This window comes from Chiloscyllium plagiosum, chromosome 9, assembly GCF_004010195.1.
Source record: "Chiloscyllium plagiosum isolate BGI_BamShark_2017 chromosome 9, ASM401019v2, whole genome shotgun sequence".
NCBI lineage: Eukaryota > Metazoa > Chordata > Chondrichthyes > Orectolobiformes > Hemiscylliidae > Chiloscyllium > Chiloscyllium plagiosum.
Window position 1 is genome coordinate 51712511 of NC_057718.1, and position 25380 is coordinate 51737890.

The window sequence follows — 25380 nt, forward strand, 5'->3', positions numbered from 1 at the left end:
AAACTTGCTTTATTGCTAAAACAGAATATGTAGCATTGTATGTTTGTGCTTCAGTGAAAAACCACCTTGTTAAAACCAAGAAAACAAAACATGATCTATCAAGTCAGATTTCAATCTGGGATCTGACTTGTCTGGAAATAACATCAGCAAGGATCCATAACAATACAAATTGATATTTGAGAATGGAGCCTGACCTGCTGCGCTTTTCCAGCAACACATTTTCAGCTCTGATCTCCAGCATCTGCAGTCCTCACTTTCTCCTGATAGTTGAGAATGTTGCTTTGGCAAAACCTATTTAAGTAATTTTCCCTCATCTTGAACATGTTTTTGTATTCATTTCTTCTTTCACATTCAGCTTAACCTCACCATCCTGACTTTTCTCCTCTCTTAAGTGGCACATTATTTGACATCCAATATCGCAAGATTAGAAATTCCCTCCAATTGAAGTGTCTGGTTCCCACTGAAGACTCCATTACATTCCATGCTTCAAACTTCATCCTTCTCCATGATGACTTTACAAAGTTGAATCGAACATTTCAGAACTTTGGTATCATGTTGATCCTGAAAAGAGATTCTAATTACATATTCATCCTACCACCAAGGCTCACTATTTCCACTTCCATAGCCTTGCCCAATTCTGACTCTGCCTCAGCTCAACTGCTGCTGAAACCACAATCCTTTCTTTTGTTAAGACTTGTTTTTTCCTACCTTCTACACTTAGTAAACTTGAAGATCTGGTTCCTAGAATCCTGTTCCACATGTATTTGTTATCTCACATGAAGTAAATTCCATCATCAGACAGGTGCATATGGTCTAGAATTGGCTCCAGGTTCAATAAAGTCTTAATTTGAAATTCTAATCCTTGTTAACAAATCTCTTCATTCTTTCTCAAAACTCCAAGGTATCTGCTCTTCTAATATCATCTCCCGAGTATCCCTGATTTGTATTGTTTCACTAATGGCAACTATGCTTTTAGTTGACAAGATCCTCAAATTTGGAAATCACTCCAAAACATTACCTAATTTTAGCTTTCTTTCCTCCTGACTCCTGCGCATCTTATATGATTCAATGTTAAATTTTGTTTGAGAAAGCTCAGAAATGATTCTTGGGACATTTGCTATACTAAACAGGCTATATACATTAATTATCCTAATTTGGCCTTGCTGTCCATTTCAATTTCTCCTACACTTTTTCTGTCTTATTTTCTTCTGACTCTAATGCATTTTCCTTGACACCTCCATATCTTTCTCTTTGTTTCTTTCTCATTCCTCTCCATCTTTTTAAACATGTCTTATTTCTCTGCTTGATTTCCAAACTCCAGCACACTTATATTTTTCTTTCTTCCTCTCTTCTATCCAAAAAATCTCAAGAAATATGGTATTCATTATCATAAAATTCTTTAACATATTGTGTATGGAGACAGATTGAATTTTTCAACATTTGCTATTTCGATGACCAAATAATTTCGTAGAAGTTGTGCCAAATGAAAAGATTTCCAAACATTATTACTATTATAAACATTTCTAAGCATTTATGGATTTGACGCTGTGCTTTATTTTGAAATTCAATGGCTGTAGAGGAACAAAGTTAGTACAGATTAAATTACTTGTGCAGAGACTGGGAGGTCATGGACTTCAGAAAAATTGGAGATTTGCCAGGAGTGGATCAAAAAGCACATGAATGACAAAACAGGTAATGGCAAAAAGCAACCATATAGCATCAGATCTCAAGTAGTCAGCAAGATGGAGCCTGATAAAGGATAAAATAAGACTCCAGTGTAAGGGATTTAAAGACTAAGAAGCAGATCAGAGGATAGTGATGACTGAAGCTGAGGTCAGAAAACAGAAATAGTCGTATCAATAGTTTTATTGTTACTATTACCAAAACAACACCTTGCATTATGAACAGGAAAACATAAATTGCTGGAGAAGCTCCAGGTCTGGCTGTGGGGAGAATGCCAAATTAACATTTCAAGTCTAGTAACTCTTCATCAGAACTTGTATTTATATATACGCTTCAAGGTTACAAAAATTCTTCAGTGATTTGATCAGTAAATAAAACTACATCAGTCATAGTAGATGAATAAGAACATTTTTATCACTGATATTTGATCTTTTTCTTATCCTATTTTGATCTGAAAACAAATGCTCGCAAAATAACAGACATTCATATTATGAAACTTCAAACACAAAAGTGAATTGACTAATTGTTTTCCCAACTTGCATGAGGTAAGTTGATAGCACTGCCGTATTTCCAAACAACATATTGCATTTTGATTATGACAGACTTAACATTTGGGAGTAATCTTGCCACCTCAATAAGTGAGCTTAACAAGTACAAATGCAAGGGTGGACTTACCCAACCCGTTGTATTAAAAATGGTAGGAGTAGGTCAGCAACCTTTCAGCAATGTGTCATAAGGAAGTAGGTCAGAGGTCCACATGAAGATGTCCTGACCATTGCCTGTACCATTGTGAAAGTGAGTATGTCAGATAATTTTGAAAGAGTTGGGCTCGTCAGTTGTGGAAGACATCCTCGCAGCATTTACCCTGTCAAACCTCTTAATAATTATAAGTGTTTCAATAATCAATGTAAACTCTGGAGACTGTTGGTCTGATCTACTCAATCTCTGTTATTGGACATTTCATTAATTGGAGGAATCAGTCTGCTGAACCTTTGTTGCACTCTTTTTACATTAATTCTTTAGTAAGGAGATAAAGGCCATACACTGTACTCCAGACGCATTATCACAAAGCCTCATGATCATCTTCACAATGTGTGGCTTATTGCACTCAGCCAACTATTAACTCTTTTCCATAAATCCTTGCATTAAATCTTGCTTATTCCATAGACTAGTACTTCTATAAAAAAGGCAAATATTCCATTCATTTCCCAATTGCTTGCTGTATGATTTGTTTACAAATACATTCAAATCCCTTTGAATACCAGCATTTCTTAGTCTCCCTTCATTGATGCTTTGTGGGTTTTATTTTCTATATTTCCCACTGAAGTAGATAATTTCACATTTCTCCACATATCCTCTCTGCCACATGATCGCACAATTACTCAACCTACGAAATTAATTTGCAATTTCTTTGTGTCATTTTTATGACTGACTTAATGTTGCAGTATCAGAAACTAAGATAGATAAATAGACAGGTAATATTTGGTTTTCTCATCTATGGCATTGATGTAGATTGCAAGTGTCAAGTTCAAGAAATGACACATATGGTATCCTATTGGCTGCAAATCTGCAAAAAAAAAAGACTGCTTACTCCAACAATCTGTTTTCCATCAGTTAACCAGTCCTCAATGATAATATATTACCCTCAATCCCATAAAGACTAATTTTGCACAAGGGCCTCTGATGATGTTGCCTATTGAAAGCTTGCAGAAAGTCCATATGTTACCATATCTGCCAGTATCCATTATTCACCATATTGCTTAAAGTCTCAAAAAAAGCTGAAAAAAAGTTAGACTTGATGTCCCTTTCATAAAACCATGATCATTCTACTTTTCTCATATTTTAATTTTAACTACACTGGTAGCACATTCCTCGTAGTTTCTTGCATTTGCCTGCTATTGCTGTAAACTGGCCTATAGTTCTCCATTGGTTCTCTTCCACTTTTTATTAAATAGCTGAGATTAGGAACTGGCTGAGCAGGAATTATATCTATCTACTTTGTTATAGCTGTTCTAGGATTCTGGATATCTGGTTGACTGGCTTGCAGTTCCTTGATATCTTTTTCTCCCTTGAAAGATGGAATTATATTTATTATCTGCAAATCCACAGGGAAAATTTATTGATTCAGGGAATTTTGGAAGACAAAACAGTGCATCCTCTACCTCTATCCTTACCTTTTTTTTTGAAATGTTAAAGTAAGGCCACAGGTCGGGATGATTTATTGGTATCTAGTCCCTTTACTTTCTCCAGTTCTTTTTTATAAGCACAATCATCTTCAAATTCTAATTTATATTTGTCATGTATGACTTCTAAAATGATTTTGTGCTTTCTACCAAGGTGGCAGATATAGATAATTTGTTACATGACTCTACAATTTCTATATTCCACATTATAATTTCTTATGTCCCTAAGAGATTAATATGGACTCACATGTACTTTCTTCCTGAAAACTTAGAGATGCTTTTCAAATTTGTTTTTATGTCCCAAGTTAATTTATTCATATTTCAAATATTTGCTTTATTAATTTCAAAATACTCCCAATCCTCATGCTTTTGGTGGCTGTAAGCCTTTCTCCATCTTTAACTTCTCTTGTTGGCCATAATTGCTCCATGTTTCCCATGGATATTTATTCCATGAGGAAATTTACAATCATTCCGAATTATGACTTAAAAGTTTCCTGGTGCCTATCTAATGTATAATTTTAATCCGCTTTCCTGATCCATTTTAGATAATTTGTTCATCATGTCTACACAGGTTCCTTTGTTAAGTTTTAAGATCTCAGTTTTATATTTAAAAATCATTCTCAAATTAAATACAATAATTTCTTTAACATGGTCCAAGGTTAGTACTACAATAGGTATTCTGGCTAAATTAGTATTTTAGATACAAAATAGTATGCTGCCTAGATGACAGATTTAAGTTCTTAACGATAACTGCATTACTTTAGTTTTACGTACCTCTAATTTCCCGATATATGCTCTTTGGAACACCATAATTATTTTTTGAAACCGTTAACTACCCCCAATATTATTTTCTGCTCCTTTTGTTTCTTAGCTTCACTCAAATTGAAAATGTATCTTAATGTTCCAAACTAAACTCCCTTTTCTGTATACTTTATTGCCTGGATCATGAACCGATTCCTCAGACTTCACCAAAATCTCTCCTATTCATTAGAGATTCCCATTTAATATCGACCTCTACTTTCTAATCATACCACAGCCGTTTTACAAAACATTTAATTCTATCATTTTGTAGACTTCTGACGTTATTTGTGCTTGTGAATGACTGCTTTCTTAATGCCTAGTTCATCCAAACAAATATGACAGAATCATCATTGCAACCTACCAAAGGGAGGCTTCAAGATAAACATAATCCTTCAGTTTCTGTTCTCTATTCCTTCTGATGATCTTTAATTTTATTTTTCTCCTTTGGAAAATTTGCTTATGGAATGTAGATATCACTGGCTAGGCGAGCATTTATTTTCCATTGTTAATTACTCTTGAGAAACTGGTGGTGTGCTACCTTCGTAAATCACGCAACCTTTGGGTGCAGAGATGCCAGAGTCCTGTTAAGAACGCAGATGCAAGATTTTAACCATGCCACCGTGAAGGAATGGAGTTATAGTTCCAAGTCAGGATAGTATGTGGTTTGATGGGGAACTTGCAGGTGGTGGTGTTCCTACATGTCTGTTGTCCTTGTCTGTCCACTGGTAGAGGTGGTAGGTTTTGAAATTCTTAAGTATTGTTGGAAGTGCACCTATCCAAGAAAGTGAAGACGTTTGTAGATGGTGAACAGGTGATGGGGAGACTGATGCTAACCAGGTTAGCCTCTGTTGCCTTTTAAAAGTTAGTGCAAGAGTGATATGTTCAAGACTTCCACGGCGTGAAATATTTCTTGGGCAAGAGCACAAAATGGTCCACAGCTAATCAGTAACTGACTTCACATTCTGACCGCATTTTCTTCCATTGACTGCACATTGGATTTCAATCTGAGTCCAATTTCATTCCCTTAACACTCCTCTTGTTTCCAGAAAAGTATACCTTTAGGTAAATATTTCAGGACAAGATTGTTATTTTATTGCGAGTAAGTAGTTACACAAGACATTGGATATTTAGGGTGCTGAATTTCCTTATCCAGCACCACTGTCCCTGATACTTCAAAGGTCTTGTGTTACTTTTCATATTAGCTAGCTGCTTCCAACATTATCTGGACTGCAGGAACTGCCAGAAACTGCACCCATATAGTCATTACCATGTGAACCAGGAGCATTTGAAGATATCTTGACGTCTCACAGACAAAGCTGAAGTGACAACAGCATCCCTAATATAACACCAATCTAGGAAATAAATTTGCACATCACTGAAATAGTCGCACGCAGATGCTTTTGACTAAGCTCTGCTCAGTTAGATTTCGTGGACATGGAATAATTTAGAGACATTTTTGGCATTTGCCAAATGTACAAGAAAGGAAAGAAGTATTTGACAGAGATAAGGTTATTGTAGTTTCCTTTATTCAGGAGAAAGATGAGAATTGGAATGCAGAAGACAGAGAAGTTAAGCTCTGCAATGAGAGGAGAAAGACAGCTCTCCAATCAAGAACCTTATCTTCCTTTGTTTTTGGAAACAGTTCCCATATATTAGAATGAGCAATAAGCAATGCTTGAAGTGATTGAGATTCACAAAGAAGTGGTGTCCTGGCACCTCATCACAAGGTGAAACTTGCATCATTAGAACGAATATGTGGATGAGATTGAGAATATGAATATTCAAAGAGAGTTCTCAGCACCTGTGAGTACAATTGAAAAAGTGATTGTTGTATAATGCCACTCTAAAAATTCATGGTATGGTGATTATGCATTATGTGACGTGAAAATGCATTCACTCAGCTTGACAGTCAATACATAGTTATTAACTTTTCTAACCACTGCTGCCACATTGTTGGAACTAGATTCTGTGCATTCAACTCCATGTATGCATGGCTAAATATGTCCACTGCCTATGCAGAGTATTAATGACTGTATACTCCTCCCTCCACCTCCAACATGTAGGGGTGTGTATAAAATATGTCAGACGATGAACCCACCACCTTCTCATCCAATCCTGGTCTCAGCCCCTTAGTACTCTGGAACAGGCCAGTGTATGAATTAGCTCATAGCTTACCATATTTAAATTGCTAATTAAAAGTCAATTAGCCTTAACAAGCCGACTGACTTGAATAATACACTACCTAAGCCATGATATGGCTGGCAGCGACAGTAGTATGGGAGTGGATAGACTGTTTTTAAAGGCCTATATGATCCAAGTCAATTGGAAGGGGATGTCGCTCTGCATACATTGAAGTTATTTCTATTTGGGTGAGGGCGAGGAGGATGAGCAGTTGCATCAACCGACTCTACCAACTAAAATCTAGTCAACAGCCTTTTTCTTAGACTTCAACCAGGTGAAAAGTGCCGCCAAGGCATTGACTTTTTTAATTAACTCATGTTCCATCCCAATTTGCCCTTGAGAAGGAGATAATAAGCTCCATTCTAAAACCATTGCAGCCCATGTGCTGTATGTAGATCCACAATGCCAGGAGTGAGGGAATTCAAGGTTTTGTCCCAAGCAAACTGAAGAAACCAGAATACATTTCCAAGTCAGATTCCTGAAGAAGGGCTTATGCCCGAAACGTCGATTCTCCTGTTCCTTGGATGCTGCCTGACCTGCTGCGCTTTTCCAGCAACACATTTTCAGCTCTACATTTCCAAGTCAGGATGGTGAGTGGCTTGGAGGGAAACATGCAGCTCATGGTGTTCCCATGTAACTGCTGATGTTGTCCTTGTGGACAGCAATGGGTTTGGAAGTTGCTAGTGTTTTTGAATCTAGGAAGCCTCTTCATGCCGGCTACACCATTTTCTTTCAGCTTGTCAGATCCAAAAGCATCCATTGGTAGCCTTCAGTTTCATAGTGCAGCTTTCCTTTTATGGAGAGTGCATATTTAAGGAGTGCTGCCTGTAGCATATGCCATTGACCCAACATTGCTCAGCCCCTCAACTCACAGCACTCCTGGGAGAAGGGTAGAAGTGTAGAATTGACACCACTTTGCAAGGTAATGGTTTTAATGAGCAGGAGCCCAAAGTTACATGTTCCCACCTCCATTTGAACTAAAATGGGTAAGTCAAGACAATAACAACTAGGCCATGCATTCGAGATGGGTTGGTCGCTTAACTATCAAGACATGTGTTTCACAATTAATGCCATTTTAGATTGAACCGTCGACAGCTGAGTCTTCCAAGTCCTGGGATACCCACTTGCAAGAAGGAGGTAAGGACTGTTGGATTAAAGAGGTAATCTGTTTTTCAATATCTGTTTTTCAAATTACTTTCTGAATACAGTTTACCTGCATTATCAAGATGACTGTGATCTCCATTCCAAGGCTTAGTATCACCTTCACTAAAAATCTTTCCATGCATCTCCAGAAGCTCAGTACCTGACATTTTATTAAATTCCAAGGCTTTAGGCCCATCTTTCTATTTTCAAATTCATTATGATGCCAAAGGTCTATCCACCTGACAGACAACTGGCCTCTTAATTCAGCTGACACAGGACAATTAAGATAAAAGGCATTCCTCAGATTTTACTTTAAGTTCTTCCTGATTTTTCAATCTCAAGACAGCAACTCCTGCCTTTCTCTGTCTTCAAAATATTGAACTATTCATTTAAATGTTTCTCATAAATGGTGGAAAATTGTCACTTTTAAAAAATATTGATATTATTATCGATTGGTAAGAACTGAGTTTTTCAAATATAGACTATAGTGATTTCCTTGCAAATATACAGGAATGATCTTCATTCTTATAATGCAAATATGCTATTAATTCAGACAAGCTTAAAATATTAAATGCAACAAGTTGTACATAAATAGTGGTGAAAAATGTATGTCAGTTGAAAAACATTTTGGAATCTGAAAAGGTAAGCTAAGTTATCATCAGTTAGGTAGATTGTGAGGATGGGAAGATAGGACACTTAGTAAAGGTGCACAGAGAGCAAGACTACTACAATGGATTGCTCTGTCACAAAGACTGATGTGGGAACAGTGGGGCATAACAGAAACTGTGAAAACATGACAGAAAGTTTCTGTAAGATATATGTAACTATACAAATGCCATTTTATTATGTGGATAGTAAACAGATAGTACAGATTGACACTATTCTACAATAGAAACCATTCAATTTAGATTTCCATTGAGTACTGGAGATGAAGGGCAACAAAATAATTGCATTAGACGTGCAATGTTGATTTATTTATGTGAGCATCCAAGTTCAGTGGGTAATAGGGAGGCAAATGAAATGTTGGGATTTATTTCAAAGGGAATGGTGTATAAAAGTCGGGAGTCATACTAACACTATACAAGGCACTGGTCAGAACACAGCTGGAATACTGTGAACCCTTATCTAAGCAGAGGCTGGGTCATTAAGTATATTCAAGGCTGGGATAGATTTTTAATCAGTAAGGGAATCAATGGTTCTGGGGTAAAAGTGGGAAAGTAGAGTTGAAGTATATCAGATTAGATTTTATCTCATTGAGTTGCAGAGTGGACTCAATGGACGACTTTCGTTCCTACATCATATGGTCGGATGGTCTTATGTCCATTGCATAGATCTCTCGGTTTTGTTTTGTAAAATTTTCTGTCTAATTTGCCAGGGTACATTCTAAGTTTTGGAGCATTGGAACAGCTATAATCTAGCTTTCATTATTGGCTGATTCTCTTGCATAAAATCCTTTTTCTACAAAAGCAAATAACCTTCCCTAATTATTCTTTGGGAATTGTATCATTTAACTTCCATGAGGTAGCTTTTTCCCTACACCTTCTTCAGCAGCAGGTCCAGTTCAAATCATAGTTAAGATTAGATTCAAGTAAGAGTGAACGGAGAGACATTTGTAGCTGCAGTAACAGGAGCACATTTCTCCTGCTCTACCTTTTGTTCGAAACAACATGCATTCATACTTATAATTATGTTTACAACTGAACTGCGCAACTAAAATTTCAAATTAATATTACCCTTCGTATATTTGTATAGCTAATACCATGCAACCCATAAGCAAGTGCAATGAGATTCTATAAATTATGATGATACAGTGGTCACATGGTTCTGCCATCTAAATCCAGTCCGGAATGAGCATGGGAAGAGACAGGTCTTATACACAGGAATAGAGAGCTATATTTGATTATGTACTCTATACAAATGTCAATAAAGATATGCTACAGAATGCATGGAGTTAAAGAGCCTTTTTAAGAGGTAAGGAGTGAGCACATCTACTTATAGACACTTATAGCCTGAGATAATCCAGACTGGTATTTAAAGTGCAGGTAGCAGTATTTGTTTAAAGCACAGTTGCAGAGAAGTGGAAAAAGAAATCCTCCAGAATCATGACAGAATCCAAGGAATAGATTACAAAAGGTAAGACTCCTGAGATTGGAGTGGACCTTGGAAGGCTTCAGTAAAATAAAATGAAGGTATTAGCAAAGGAAAAGACTCTGAAGACAGGGGAAAAGAAACCCTTGGAAGACCTGGATTACTGATTTACAGAATGGGATGACATTGAAAGGTGGGAATAAGAATGTCAGATGAATCTGAAGCCTGTCCACAACCCAGCAGTAAGCTGGCGAAAGAAAACCCTGTCGATGTGCTCTGATCTAATAAGAAGAAAAAAAAGCCTATGTATACCCCACGTCTGACAAGCACAGTAGTCCAGAGGGAGGCAGCTCCAGTAGAAACTTTGCCATTACCTCGACCATGCCAAAGGCTGCAATGAGACAAGGTACTACAGTAAGCAGCAGTTTTAGTGCTCTCAAACAGCCTCAGGTTTCTATATGAAGGAAAAATGCCATCTAGTCAAAACATTTTATATGATGTAGTTACAAACAACTCATGCCTTTCTGGTAAGAAACCTCAGAAGAAAGTTTGCACAGTATGCTGCATTGAATTAAACATTCAGCACGTTCCTTAGCCAGTAAGGTAATTCTTCACAGGGTTCTGGGGAGTTGAATGTTCTAAATGCTTCTGGTTGGGAACTCTAGATATATCTTTAAGCTAACAGCACATTCATCAACTCAAAAACAAAGAAAGCATCCTGCAAAAGGAAATTTCCAAAGAAATTTGGGTTCCCAAAGAAACTATCCAATCGGGAAAAAGTTCAGTTGTAAAAGAAACATGCAAAGTTTTAAGGCACTCTTATTAAGGGCCATCAAGGAGAGTGAAAACTGGTTTTGGATCATCAGCTTGAAGGTATAAGGGTTTCTAACACAATTTAAATTGACATAGGAATAGCTGTTTCAATACTGGCAGATGGCACGCCATGGTTAAAGTCTGAGAGAGTAAACTAAGATAAAACCTGAGGCACAGACCTTCAGGTAAATCACCTCAAAGTTTAGACATACAGGATAAAATGTCAGTGAAACATTGTTATCTTTGGAAAAACCAGAATAATTCTTTTTTGAGCAGAAATGTATATATTTATCTCGATCTCTTAGAGAAAGTGGATAGAATATTTCAGGATGAAGACAGAAAATTTCAGCAAGAATTTCCAAAGCTGTTCAAAAATATAGTCAACTGAAGCAGGAGAATCATATTACTCTACATGACCATGCTCAAACCTGCTTGTACATTCGCAGAGCAACTGTTAATGAAAAAATCAAAATCTCAGTTAAACAACACAATTGAAAGTGGGGTAATATTGTCAATGACGGATTTGACACAATGGTGCTTAGGTTAGGTAAGCTTTCCAAGACAAACTGGGAAAAATGATTGTGTGTGGCTCTTACTCAGTTCAACAAAGGACAAACAATGTTAAACAAATCAAGACAAAAATCCACCTCATTTTTTTCTGCTTATGATGGCTTGGTAAAATTTACCACACAAAATTTGTCTGCTAACTGTGGATTCTGCTAGACGGCAAAAAGTTAACATTTATGACTACATTTACATTACCAGACAGGCCATATTGCTTCAACTATTTACCATTAGGGATCTTTACTGCACCAGAGATTTTCCTAAGTGCAATGTCTAGAATCCTGGAATGAAAACAGAGAAATTTTTTGCCATATAGATGATATTTTAGTGCTTGACAAAATGAAAAAAAGGAACATGATGAGAAGATCAGGTATGTGTTGAAGGCAATAGAAAATGCAGGCCTCAGCGTAAGTGAGAAACGTCTATTTTTTACAGTGAAGATTACATTGACAGGTGACATTATCCAAGAACAAGGCAACAAGGAAGAAAAAAGCCATTAGTGAATTCTGGCACTAAAGTGTGGAAATAACGGACATGTTTTTAGGCATGGTAAAGTAGATCAAGTATCAAGGTTTATCCCCAAGTGAGCCAATCTCATTCAATCCATAAAAAAGGTTTGCACAGAAAAAAAATGCCTCCAATCAGATTGGACTCAAGAACAGACTACAGCTTTTGAAAGCATGCTACAGTCCTGGTTTATTCACTATAGTAGTCACAGATAAGTCGTCTGCAGGATTAGGAACAGTCCTTAATCAGACACATACTGACAGAACATGAAAACTTCAAAGGGTAGATAAAGGCTGGTTCCCCTGGTGGGAGAATCCAGGACCATTGGGTTAATCTCAGAATTAGAGGTTACCCAGTTAAGACAAGGTTGGAGAAAAATTTCTTTCCTCAAAGGGTTGTGAATCAGTGGAATTCTGTACTGCATAGGGAAGTAGAGGTTGGGTCATTATGCAGGTTCAAGGCTGAAATGGACAGATTTTTAATAAATAAAGGGATCCTGGGTTAAGAGGAAAAGGCAGGAAAGTCGAGTTGAGGATTATCAGATCAACAATGATTTGGAGATGCTGGTGTTAGACTGGGGTGTACAAAGTTAAAAATCACCCAACACCAGGTTATAGTCCAACAGGTTTATTTCGAAGCACTAGCTTTTGAAGTGCTGCTCCGTCATCAAGCTAGTGCTTCCAATTAAACCTGTTAGACTATAACTTTGTGTTGTGTGATTTTTAACTCAGATCAGCTATGATCTCATTGAATGACTCAATGCACTAATGTGCTCGTTTCTGCTCCTATGTTTTATGGTTTTTCTGTCTTAAATCTGCTAGAAATCTGAATCAAAAATGGAAATTACTGGAAAAAAAACACGAAAGGTCGGATAGCATCTTTGGAAAGAGAAATGTAGTTGAAGGGTGGTATTTAATGTCTACCCAAATGTTAATTTGGAGGTGGGGAGGAGTCTTTTAATAAGGCTAGACAATGTGGGATGGGGAACTGCCATGGTTCTGGTTCTGTTCCAGTGAAGTTCAGGGTAGGGAGAGCTGGTGGATGGCCTTCCCATCTCTACACAAACTGAAGTCCTTAAGTGGACAATTAATGCAGGGAGCCTGGAAAGGAAAATATTGCTGGTCAACTTGTGGACCACTGCGAAAGGGGGAAAGAGAGGCTTCCCTCTTTGCCAATGTTTGATAAAGAAATCCAGCATTGTAAAGAGAGGGTCTGCCAAGTACCAACCCTGCACCTTTTTGACTATCCCTTTTTTGCAACATCCATCCCACACTTATGAACCTACAACGCAGTTCCTCGAAATTGGGTACATTGCAGGCAACTCTCATCACTCCTGATAGCACTGCTTCAAATGGAAAGCTTCCAGCCTTGGGTTGTCCAGCAGCTCTGGCTTGTGAGGCAGAGGATTGGAGTCAGAATTTCCATCCCCTGGGATCCTTGATACACTATGACAGGCCTTCCCCAATAGAATGGGCAAGGCCACTGTTACCTAAAGTTAAATCTATCCAATGCAATGTCTCAGACCAAAAATTCTTCAGCATTTCCAACATTTTCAGTTTATAATATGAGGCCTGGAATACAAAGTAGGAAATTCAGGAAATTCAGTAACACTTTAACTCCCAATCCCAAACCTTGCGAATTAGATTCAAGGTTGAGTTAGAAACAGGGAATTATGGGTGCTAGTCGAGAAAGTGGAGTTACAACTACATCAAATCAGGTTTGATCTTACTAAATAGTGAAGCAAGTTCAAGGTGTTGAACATAACATATCTTTCTCAACCAAATAGGAACAGATTTAATCTTTGGCCTTTGTTGTGGGGGTACCCTTTTCAGCAGTAAGATATTTTTTGGATACGATCCCAGATCATCTTTGGGGGAGGCCTGGTGTCTTTTAGCAGAACAATGGTGCTCTTTTTGATCGATGTCAAGATGCCTTTTGGGAGAGGCAAGGCGCACTTTGAGATCATTCAGACAATTCAGACATGCATGTAGCTCATGAATTGTCAAGACCATTGGAGCTGAAAGCAGAGGTGTCAAAGGAACCATCAAGTGTGTCAAAAGGAACAGTCAAAAGCACCTGTCAAGTTATTGAAGTTCTGAAATGTCCTGCTCTTTAAATATTTGAAAAACCTCTATCATTTTTAAAAGAATATAATTACTCATTACTGCACTCTGTACTTTGATATAAATTTGATCTTGACATTATTAGATTAATGCTGCATTGTTAATTTCATAATTTTCCATTATCACAGTGATGTGCCTATCTGGCATCTCCATTTGATTGACAGCCTCAAAACTTTATAGCGTCTGAAATGGAACTATGATTTCCAGTGCTTCTTTTTTTTTAAAATGGATTAAGCAGTTGAATATTCATTCTTAGAAGGAATCATAAAGGAAGGAATTAAAATTTGGGCAATAGCTTTTAGTATGATATATTTTTTATAAAGTCAGTGATTGACACTTTGGTTTTTAGTTCATCTCATCTCAGCATGGGTCCTGAGCTCTACCATGTTAAATACTGGATGAATGACACAGAAAGGGTAATGACAAAAGGTAGTGAGAATGTTTGGCATTAATTGGCAAGTTTTCTAAAAAGGGTGATGGGTGTAGTTGAGAGAATAGGAATTATAAAGACCCTGAAGAACTGGGGGGAGGGGTTGTGGGGTGAGGTGGTGGGGGGGGGGGGTGCATGTGGAGTATCTGTGGGGAGCCAAGATGCTAAGAACTGTGTTACATTTTATTGTTCTGATTTTAAATTCCAACACAGTACTGAAGCACCAGGGAACACATTTACACAGCCCGCTTCTCCACCCAGCAAACTTTGTGCTTGGTCTTGGGTCATACCAGCTTGACTCCCAAAGAACTTTCCTCCCTTTCTCCTTCTGGGGCACTTTCTCTTTTCATTTCCTGTTTGAATAGTTTGTGGAGCTGGCAAACGTCCTCACTCTGCACTCCTGACCTGTGAGTAAACACTTGGGCTGCAAAATCAACTCAGTTGACTGTTGAGTTACCTCGAACATTATACCAAGAATTGTTTTTAAAAAGAAAAGTTGAAAGAGAACATTGGTTTGAAAAAGCTTAACAGACCCAAAGTCCATTCCTGATTATTCTATTGTCACAAATATGTATCTACTACCCAAAGCCAATATTTATTTAAAATGGATGAAGTAATTGGTATAAAATGATTCCAATCGACTAACTTTGTGGATTCAACTGAAACTGGGTCCAGACTGTACTTGTTCCAGTTAGAGAGGATGAGAGACTTTTTGAAATTTATTGAACACTTTGAGGGCAAACAAAAACTATTTGACAATGACTTCCTTGGAGGTTTAGAAAACACCTAGAACCTGACAGGATGAGACCGATCTGAGTTAATAGCTGACACAGTTAAAAAGTAAAATCGCTTTGATTAAAAGTAAATGGATAGGTCTTTACTAAACCTAGGTTAACCCCATTCCTGATATTTTTGGGGTTTGGGGATAGCAGCCATTTTGAACTCTGATCTGGATAAAAGTGTCATGAGCAACCATTTTGTGTGATCACAGCTTCTCAGGAAGGAGGATATTCAGGACTACTGTACTGAACCAGTCTACCAGAAGTCATAAGCTATAGTGCTATAAAAGTGAAGGAATAGAGCCTACACTCACTCCTAAATGCTATTCTGCTCAGTGTACCTGTGGGAATAAATGTCATCCAGTCTACTATACCCGTCCTAATACAGACCTCATCGCAGCCACTGAAGTTTGACATCAAGTTTTCCATCTCTTCACCTTAGAAAAAAGATACTTCAAGTGAGCCAGGTCTGCAACCACAGTAGAAAGTATTCATAAGATATAAATTTTATCCTTCCTATAAATCTTAGAGTCTGCACTTTCACTAATAACACCACAACTTTCTGCTTCAATACATTTAATGGTAATAATTGTACAATAACCTTGCTTAAAGCATACAACTGTGTTGATTTTTTTTTGAAAGGTTGAAACACCTGAAAATTAAAAGTGGGCTACAAATTGTCTTGTATAAATTTGTAATTCTCAGACCCCTCAGAAGACATGCCTGATGGTATCTGACACCATTGTGAAGTTCCTGTACTATCATTACTCAGTGAATGCTGACTGAAATGATCACTGTGGTCAGAATCTTCCCAGGTCTGGAATGATGTGAACCATGAGTGAGGAAGTAGGGAAAATCAGGTGAGATGTCAAGTGAGGACAATATCAATGACAAGACCAAAGAGTCAAATGGGTCAACCAAGTTCAAGTGTTCAAGACTGGATTCTCGCTAATAAGCAGTAAGAGGCCTATTAATTGGGATTATCACTCATTATCATCTTCACTATTACTTACTCTCATCTCATTAAACAGCATTGTCCCACCAGATGTCAAGAATTTCTAACATGAACATCAGAGCAGATACCTGGCACTCCAGTTCACCACTTGCTCCTCTGGATCTCTACCTTGGACTTGCCATCAAAGTCTAATGGCACACTCCATGGACAGAGACCCCATATCCACAGGCATTGGCACATGACACACACCAGCCTCACCACACAGACATGGCACATCTCTAATCCACTTGCAGTACATTTCTGCACTTTGGACTGCACTAGCACCTCTCATTGGAATGCTGCTGCCAGGAAACATTGCTTGTTTGAACAGGCACACAGCTCACAGATTTGGTGGGGATGGGGGTGGGAAGTGGGGTGGGGGGGGGGTTGAGAATCATTTGCAGTGAGAAATGGTGCAGACAGATTACATATCGTAAAGTCAGTATATATCTCTTAAAAGTCTCTGCTCTGAAAACCAAGTGGCATCTACATTCTGCTCTTAGTGTCATTCTCAAATAGGAAAAGGAGGATTAAGGTATAGAGCAGCTTCCCAAGTGCATAGATGTGGTGCTGAAGGCCTGAGTAGTGGAGATGGACAAGAAGATGCCATTTTTCCCCCAAGTGTCAAAGCGTTCTTACAGAGTACCCAGAGCAGGGAATGGAAGCAGGAAACCTAAGAGGGCAATTCCCAGACTGCAGTGCTGAGGAACTAGCAGCAGTGCTGTAAAAAGACAAATAACCTCTTGCAAATTATCAAAGCTATTGAAAGGTTTTTCACATAATTATCCATTGCACCACCCTTTCATGCTATGCAACAAAGTCCCACTCACCCATTAGCACTTCCTGGAGCTCAGCATATTTGGCCTGATACTCCAGATCAGCTGCAGACACATTCACAAATTACACTTATGCACCCAGTTCCCACCATCTCGATGTCCTTCCAGCTACTGAACAACGGCAGGCACATTATGCAAGTGCAGTACAACACAATCACTATCATTCGTTCTCCTTGCATGCTAGAACATGACTCAAAATTGAAAGAAGCAAAGCAGAATCGGAGGGGACAAGGAAGTGAATGAACTGCAATGAACTCTGTGGCATTCATTGTTACTATGACATTAAGGATGACGGTCTATGCATCTTTTCAACTCCCACCTCACCATTTTCCTGGTAACCAGCATGAACAGCAAGCTGCAGACATTGTGACCAGGGACATCTTGCTTTTCTCTTGATCTCCTTTGCTTGCCCCATTTTCTGTTCTCATACACCCCAAAACTGCTGCCTCCCTATCCTCAGCTTACCCAGGAGGAGATAGAGCATAACTCTGAAGAAGATACTTCATCACCTGAACCACAGCCACAAGCTCTGACAAAGGCACTGTCTGTGCCTCAGATGTCAGAAATGAAATGGGATCTGCACATGTTGTGTCACAAGGCATAAGTGGGCTACCACCATTGCTGGAGAAAAGGTTAGTTTATGTGTCAACAAATCACAAACAAAGGATACTCTCTGCTATGGGGACAATATAAAGGTAAGGCTGGCTCCTGTAGCACCATGTCCACTGCGTATTGCAATTTCATACCTTTTTAATTGAAACAATTCACAATAATTGTTGATAGTATTTTTTTTCAAACTCCAAATTCCATTGCCATCTTGTCTTAACTGGAAGAATATTACTCTAACCAGGAATGGGAGATACAAGAAGAAATGTTTCAAACTAACCTTAGCGTTCAATACTTTGTTGTGTACCCTCCCATTTTGAATTTTTCAACATCCATGCTGTTCATTGTGATATTCAGATAATTATTTTTCACTGCATAGGCAGTACTCTAGCAGAGGGCATCATCCACTCAAAGAACGGGTGTGTCTTCATACAATGCTCAGTTTAGAATGATCCTAACATTGCTCTTCCAGACCAGAGTATGATCAGTCGAATTTTTAAAGTGTTTTTAGCCGATGTAAGTTACTTCAACAAAATGATTAAATGGCATCTTAAAATATTGAGGTAAGTGTATTTTATAGCAAAGACAACATATAATATACTTGCACTTGTGTTGAAACTTGAATTATTTGAGTCAATATTTTTCAAGTATCTTTACTTATATGTAATTTACATTAGAACTCAAAGACAGTATTTTCACCGACTTTATCACAGAACATCCCATATCTCACCCACTTTCATTTCCTCCTTTCTAAAATTACGATGTCTTTCTGGAGCAATAGTTTCACGAGCACCAGTTGTGCTCTTTTATCTCTCTCAAGTAAAAATAATACTGTGAATCTTTCTTATAGATCAGGCATGACTGCAAAATTTAAATCTGGAGCCATTAACTTAATAAATGGAAATAATTCATTGTTGTGATTTGTTTACAACCTATACCAAACTATATTTCATGTCTGCAAGGTTTGGGTTTTGGGCTTGATTTACAATTATGAACAAAATGACAAAGATTTCAGTCCAAGATGGACATTTGCTTTGTTTTGTTTCCAATCTACTGGAGATAATTCTCCATTATAACCTGCATACTAGTACCAATTTCACCAAGAAACTATTTCCAAGACTTCACTTACCTGAGCCTATGCTGTTTATGGTGTGGGTTTGTGCCTCTGAAAATGCATTTTTGACCATTGCAGCCAGTTCCATGTTTTTAGTTGAGGTTGCAATAGTGGATGATCAGCTCAAAGGTCAATATCTGTTTCGAATTACTTCCTGATTTCTGACTTTCCTTCTCTTTGTAAGCTGTATTTCAGAACTGTCAGCATGAAGAGTGTACGTCAGAGCAATTAAAATTAGATCAGGGTGGTGTAGAAAGCTTACGCCTATTTCAGATCCAGACTCTATAAGGTCAAATTGCTCTCCTAGTAGTGAAATAATGTACATGACCTCGAAACACACCTGAGCCAGAATGCAGAGAAATACCCGGATGAAAATGAAACCTGTTTCCTCTTGGAGAGAGTGATGCAAAAGTGACTTTACAGAGACTTTAAAAGGAAAAACATCTTCACAAAAGTAATTTCTCAAGTAGGAAAACATGTTATATGATGATAGACTGCTATGTTACCACACAAGATAGAATGACTGAAAGTAAACAGTGACATCAGTTGCCCAAATTTGATGATGTTATCTGCATTTTCTGTCTTTTGGGTGTTAATCCTATCCCAAGTGGTTAAGAATCCCTGTGAACTAGTCATTAAAATGGATTAGTGTCCTATTGGGAATGTGTCTTGTTAGGCAGTGTAGGTTGCAATGAAAATGTACATGACATCATCAGTAGACAATGCAATTATCTCACTAACAGTATACATCCTAATACATTTAAAAATACTTTAATTGCACCATGTAAATCAATATAACAATTTTAAAAAATGAACCAACAAACTATGGAGTTCCCATTTATGGGCTGTCCTGTGCATAAGACACATTTGCAAATCCATGAGCAGACGGTAACATCCTTTGACTAAAAATGAAAGCTGTAACAAGTTAAGACTATGCAAAACCAACGTCATTTTTAAAAATAGAAATCATTTGAGATGCATGTACGCTTCCTTAATACCATTTTTAATGAAATAGTCTTATAAAAGTTTATCTTCTATTTAGTTTCTCCACTTGGCTAAGTAAGGTGAATGGAGCCATTCATAGAAACTACTCTAAAATAATTGTTTGAAGACAATACAAAAGTATTAGTATTTAGTCAGGACACAAAGGGCTGTTATACCTTGGGGTTTTTTTTGAGGATTGTTAGATAAATCTTTTAGTCTGTTTACAGGGTGAAAAAGTGGAATCAACTTTGTGGAACTGAAAAATGATGTTATCAAATATACCACTAATGTTATCTTTTCAAGTCACTGACAGAACTTATTTCAGAGCTTTTGCCAAACTGCCATTATATTAGTCATATTAGCAAGAGATTTGATTAAAAAAATTCTTTGGTTATTTTTATCCTGCAAAATTATTGTGCAGGATTTATCCTACAGGTCTGGTTAGTAGAGGGAAGTCACAATCCATTCCTTTTCTACATTTTTAAATCCTTTAATTAACATGCAAAGAGGTTTACTTTTCCATGCATTATCTTAAGCATTTTTAAAGTGAAGTCATGCAGATTATATATTCAACTAGATGTATCTATGATTCCTTCCCACCATTGATGTGCAGTGAGCAGGGTGAAAAAAAATGTTTCTTCAAATGAGGTCTTGGATAAATGTAAATCACAACAAGATCAATCACACTCACTTGACAAAGGTGTAAAATTACATTAGTCCTTACAAATAATACATAGGCCATTGTGCTTTCTTATCTTGTCATTAATTGCCCATAAATTGCAAAGATTTAAAGGCATTCCTTTATCTCATCAATCTCACACATACCACTAAATAAATCTAAGCCCATATTCTAAATGATATAAAAATTAATTGATAGAAATACTTTTTTGAACAATAGTCATTACAAAGAAAAACATGTTTTAACACCCTGGCAAGTTCATTGCAGTTTTCTAGTCTGAGCAGATCAGTACATCTCAATTTCTTAACATATATTGGTGAGTCTATGAAAAGAATAAATTCTACTTTAGCAAATCGTTTTAAAAGTAGGAGAGAAAGAGTGAAAAAGCTTTGAACAGCAACTTACTGTTATTACAGTTAATCCTGATACAGTCTAGATAGGGAAGAATAGATGAAAAATGAAATTATATCCTTCAAGGTAACAGCTGCAGACATCCACAAAAATTACATTCCACCCTTCCGGGGACAGACACATGCAAATGTGGCCATTTTACTGTGGACTTTCCTCTGTCCTGTTAACAAATCTTAATAACGTAGTGGCCTCTGTACATTATAATCTATTATTTGGCCTACTTTATATCTTGAATTAAAATAGAACATAAGATGGCCACCTGCAAACATCAGCTACATGATCCCTAAACCTAGATAAAAAATAAAATTTTTCTCACGTCAAAGATATTTGACCCAGACAAGCCACAGACCTTTCCTCATGTGTGAAAGAACACTGCTGCCCACTATGAAAATAGGCAGTGCTCCATCATACCGGGGTACAAGTTGTAATTTGGCAAGATCACCTATCTGTGACCACTTTTAGATTCTTCAAAGGCTTAAAACAAAGATTCCATTAATTTGCTTGCATAAAAGAATTAAAAACTGAAACCCGAAATGCATTAGCAATTTGGAATTGTAACTTAAATAAGGAACAATCATTGGACATTTGTGAGAAGACACAAAGCAACTGACGGAAATACATTTTACGGTTCGGGAGAAGATTCTAAACCAGAACTCGTCATCCACGTAATAAAAATTCTTGAAAATATTATATTTTGCCACAGTTAAACGATCAAAACATGCACAAGATCTTTTTCTTCAAAGAGATGGGAAGAAAAACTGAAAATTCTACATTAATTATGGAGATATTGAGAGAGTATTTTGAGTGTTATACGTCCAATACCAAAACATTTTGACAGCTGTGTTCTGACTGATTAAGAAAATCTTAAACACCCTTGAAGAATTTCATTCATAAAAATTCCAGGTTAATTTTCATGTAGCTGGGTTTGTCATGTGTCGTCAACCGCAACAGAAAAGTGGTTGCAAACAGCCAAAGACCAAAGTGTACACATCTCCTTACAAAAAATGCTGTGCTTTTAAACACCTCAGCAGCTATTTTAAAACATATTTATTATTAAGCATGGAAAATTTTGGTCTTGGAGTCATGGGAAATGATACCACAAAGATCCAAGAGGAGATGTTTGCAGAACTCTTGTCATTTAATTATGAGGGTAAGGGATACAAGCAAACATTTCACCAACACTATCATCAATAGTGGATTTATTTTTCATAACTTGTATGTTTATGTTTGTTGCAGATTGTTTATTTCAATTGGAACTAATTAAAATAGTGTTTTTCAAAGTAATGATCTCCTGTCCGGCATCTGGTAAACATGTTCCGAGCGATTTTCCAAAATGAAAGACAACAAGAAAATGTCATAAAAATAGTGATTCTTGGGCACAAAGCTGGTGCAGGTAGAAGTCATTGCTATGAATCTTCAATAAATCATGATCAAAACAGCTACAAGATTAATAAATTGGATTTCCTTTTTCGAATAGGGGTTAAAAGAAAACCATGATCTTATCTGATATTATGATATTAAGATTTCTATGGCGAGCCAAAAATCACATCGAAAACTAGGCAAGCTTTCCTTTCTATGTGGTAAAGGTTTTCGTTATATGGAATACATCCATGAAAAGAATAAAATTGCTTGAAAATTGTTGGACAACCAAATGGGAACAAGAACTGCATTAAAGAATCACCAGGACCTGTTGCAAAATAGGGTGTCAAAGGTGCAACAGAATGCAGAAATCAATTACAATGTGAACCTATGCACGTAGCACCAATTACTGGGTCAAAAGGGAGGCATGTACTATTGGAGTTCATTATTCTGGGGATTCCGAAATCAAAGCAGATTGGGATGTTTTTTTGGATTCAGAGATTTTTCTTTTTATCTCTCTTCCAATTAAGATTATTTCAAATGTTCCATTTAAATGAGATTGCTGCTATTCACTTGACAAGCCACTTGACTTTTTCACTCTGCCGCAGTAGGAAGAATGACAGTTTTGTCATCTTCAGAAAATGACATTTGGTATTTTTCCTTGTTTTTCACAGGATTGTACTCTCTCTCTCTACATGCCAATCCAAAGGTGGTAAATAATGTTTTGGGAGAATGTTTTTACGTTGCCAAACTTACAGATTTATATCTTGTGTTATAAATAAACATTTTTAAAGGCTATTGGTGGTTTGGAAAAATGAGATGAAACATTGGAAAATTGTTTACCTTAAAACACATTTGTGCAATCTACCACAACTGAGAGGTTTTGGTCACATTATAACATGTGATACAAATCTCCAAACTTTTATCAATGTCATCCAGTCCAAAGGGCTGTGATAAAACATCAGACAGCACACCCATCTCTGGTTGGTTATTAATATATACAACTAGTTTAACAAAAATAAAAAATCCATTTCATGGTTCAGTTGTTGTGCTGAAAAAGCTGTCCTCCTGAATGAGAAGCATGAATCTGAAACACCTTCGAGAATGATGGATATAACTGCCAAACCTTCCAAGTCCAGACATGAATTTTGCCAATTTCACAGGACCCAAGTTGAGGAACAGAGATAAAATTAGTCATTTTATATCTTGTGCAATCGTATGGCCAGTCATCTAACCAATTAAAAGTTGACAGCTTTGAAATTTCAGGGAAACAAGTTGAATTTCCAGCACGACCAGCTGGAATACAGGCTAGGTTGCAACTTTGACATGAATCAAGTCATTTGGCTTTAAGTTTGAAATTCCAATCTTGGGGGAAATGTGTCTAGTTTTTTTTTGTTTAGTGTGTGCAGAAAATAATATATCATAATTACAATACAAGTCAAGGAGAAGAAGGAGGTGGACGTTTTGATGAAATTGTTCAAAGCACTTGTCTCATATATGAGAATGAGCAGTGTTAGGAATATTATAGTTACGTGACCATCATGGGAAGCTAGTATCATTCCTGACCTCAAATAGTTTGCATACACTAATATGAATGAAATGGAGAGGCAGATTTCAACAACACTGCATATTCTTGTCCATCAACCTAACAAAATATTTTAAGCATAAATATTTTCAACTGCGGTGTGCAGAAATGCAAACGCATGCAATACTGGAAATGTATGTTTATTTCAATTTGTTTTTTTAAAGTATGAATTATGCATGTATTTCCATTTCCATGTTTGAATGAAACTAAAGCAAGCATTTTCACTGTAAAAGAGGCTGCACATTCTTGTTCACATGGCTGTTTGCTTAGGGCCGCAGACCTTGGCCTTTGAAGGGTTGTGTACCATCTTTTGATCCAAAACAAGTGTGTAACTATCACCACAATACAATAAAAATGGACTTTTAAAAATATGAATATGATTAGAATGAAGAGTAGTGGATATAACATTTGTTAAAAACAAAGAGATGAAAGCAGAAGCCCATAAAGTTATTCAAGGGATAGTAAATTACTAATTTGTTGCAAAATATCTACTTTACAAAATAATTTTTCAAGTTCAAAGTTTCTCAACCTTGTATAACTACACAAGTAATGTACACTTAGAAAAACCTGGAGCTGGATGGGATTGCTTTGCATTTTCAATAAAATATCATATCGAAGTTGGGAAAGACTCAGCAAGGTATTGCTCATGGAGACTGAAGCAAAGTTATAATTTTTGACTACTTCTATGCCTGTCCTCTTTAAACTACTCCACAAATATTGCTTGTGATGAAATGACTATAAAAGTGCATAAAGGCAACTACAGAACAAACATAGTTTCCTGTGAATATCCGGCACCAGATCAATAGCAATCTTCTTTTTTTTTATTTGGAGATTATTTTGCACCCATCACATATTGCAATGTATGACAGAAATGTGTGAGATGCTATGTCTTCTATAATGCTTGACAAATGGGCTTCTTGCTTCAGATACAAAGAAAATATAAAAATGAAATATGAATTCATTAAATGCATTTGAAAACGAAAGTTGTACTTTTAGTATAAGAAACATTTCAAAAATGTATTATTCATAATGAAACAGAAATGATAATTTTGTTTATATGAAAAAGCCAAGTCTCAAAAGATGGGGTTATAACTTATGGCAACAAGTTTTATTGCATCTTTCATTCTTAAGTGTTTTTGTATTTTCAAGCAGATTCATGAAAACAACCTAATGAACCATTTAAAACAACTATAAAAAAATGTGACGATGCAAAGTCAAAATGGGCGTTACCTAGGTTGACAGTTAGTTTGACACGACCACCATCAAGTTCCAGTCTCAGAGTATCTGCTGAATCTCGGGAAGTGGTTGCCATCAAGATTCCGTATGCTCGTTGGGACATAAACCGCAATGATACATCCTCTGCTTCCGTGTGCATTACAACAGGTAGCTGGATTTTCATAAACTTGCTTCCATCATAGCTCAGTATTGTTGCTTCTATTAAACATTGGAGGAAATAAAACATCCTGAATATATTTCAGTACATAATAATTCTAAATTTCAATTTCAAATCTTTCTAA

General features: G+C 36.9%; 1 protein-coding gene across 22 annotated transcripts in view; it reads right to left on the reverse strand.

Moving 5' to 3' along the window:
- Positions 1 to 25380, reverse strand: part of nrxn1a (neurexin 1a) — a 1882581-nt gene that overhangs the window by 907287 nt on the left and 949914 nt on the right. For 16 of the 22 annotated variants that reach the window (XM_043695910.1, XM_043695909.1, XM_043695912.1 and 13 more), the window contains 2 exons: positions 25094 to 25297; positions 20914 to 20940 (listed from right to left, as the gene is read on the reverse strand). In XM_043695910.1, coding sequence (XP_043551845.1) covers positions 20914 to 20940; positions 25094 to 25297 — 231 coding nt within the window. The remainder of the gene's footprint in view (positions 1 to 20913; positions 20941 to 25093; positions 25298 to 25380) is intronic. The other 6 variants (XM_043695934.1, XM_043695933.1, XM_043695927.1 and 3 more) reach the window with 1 other exon arrangement.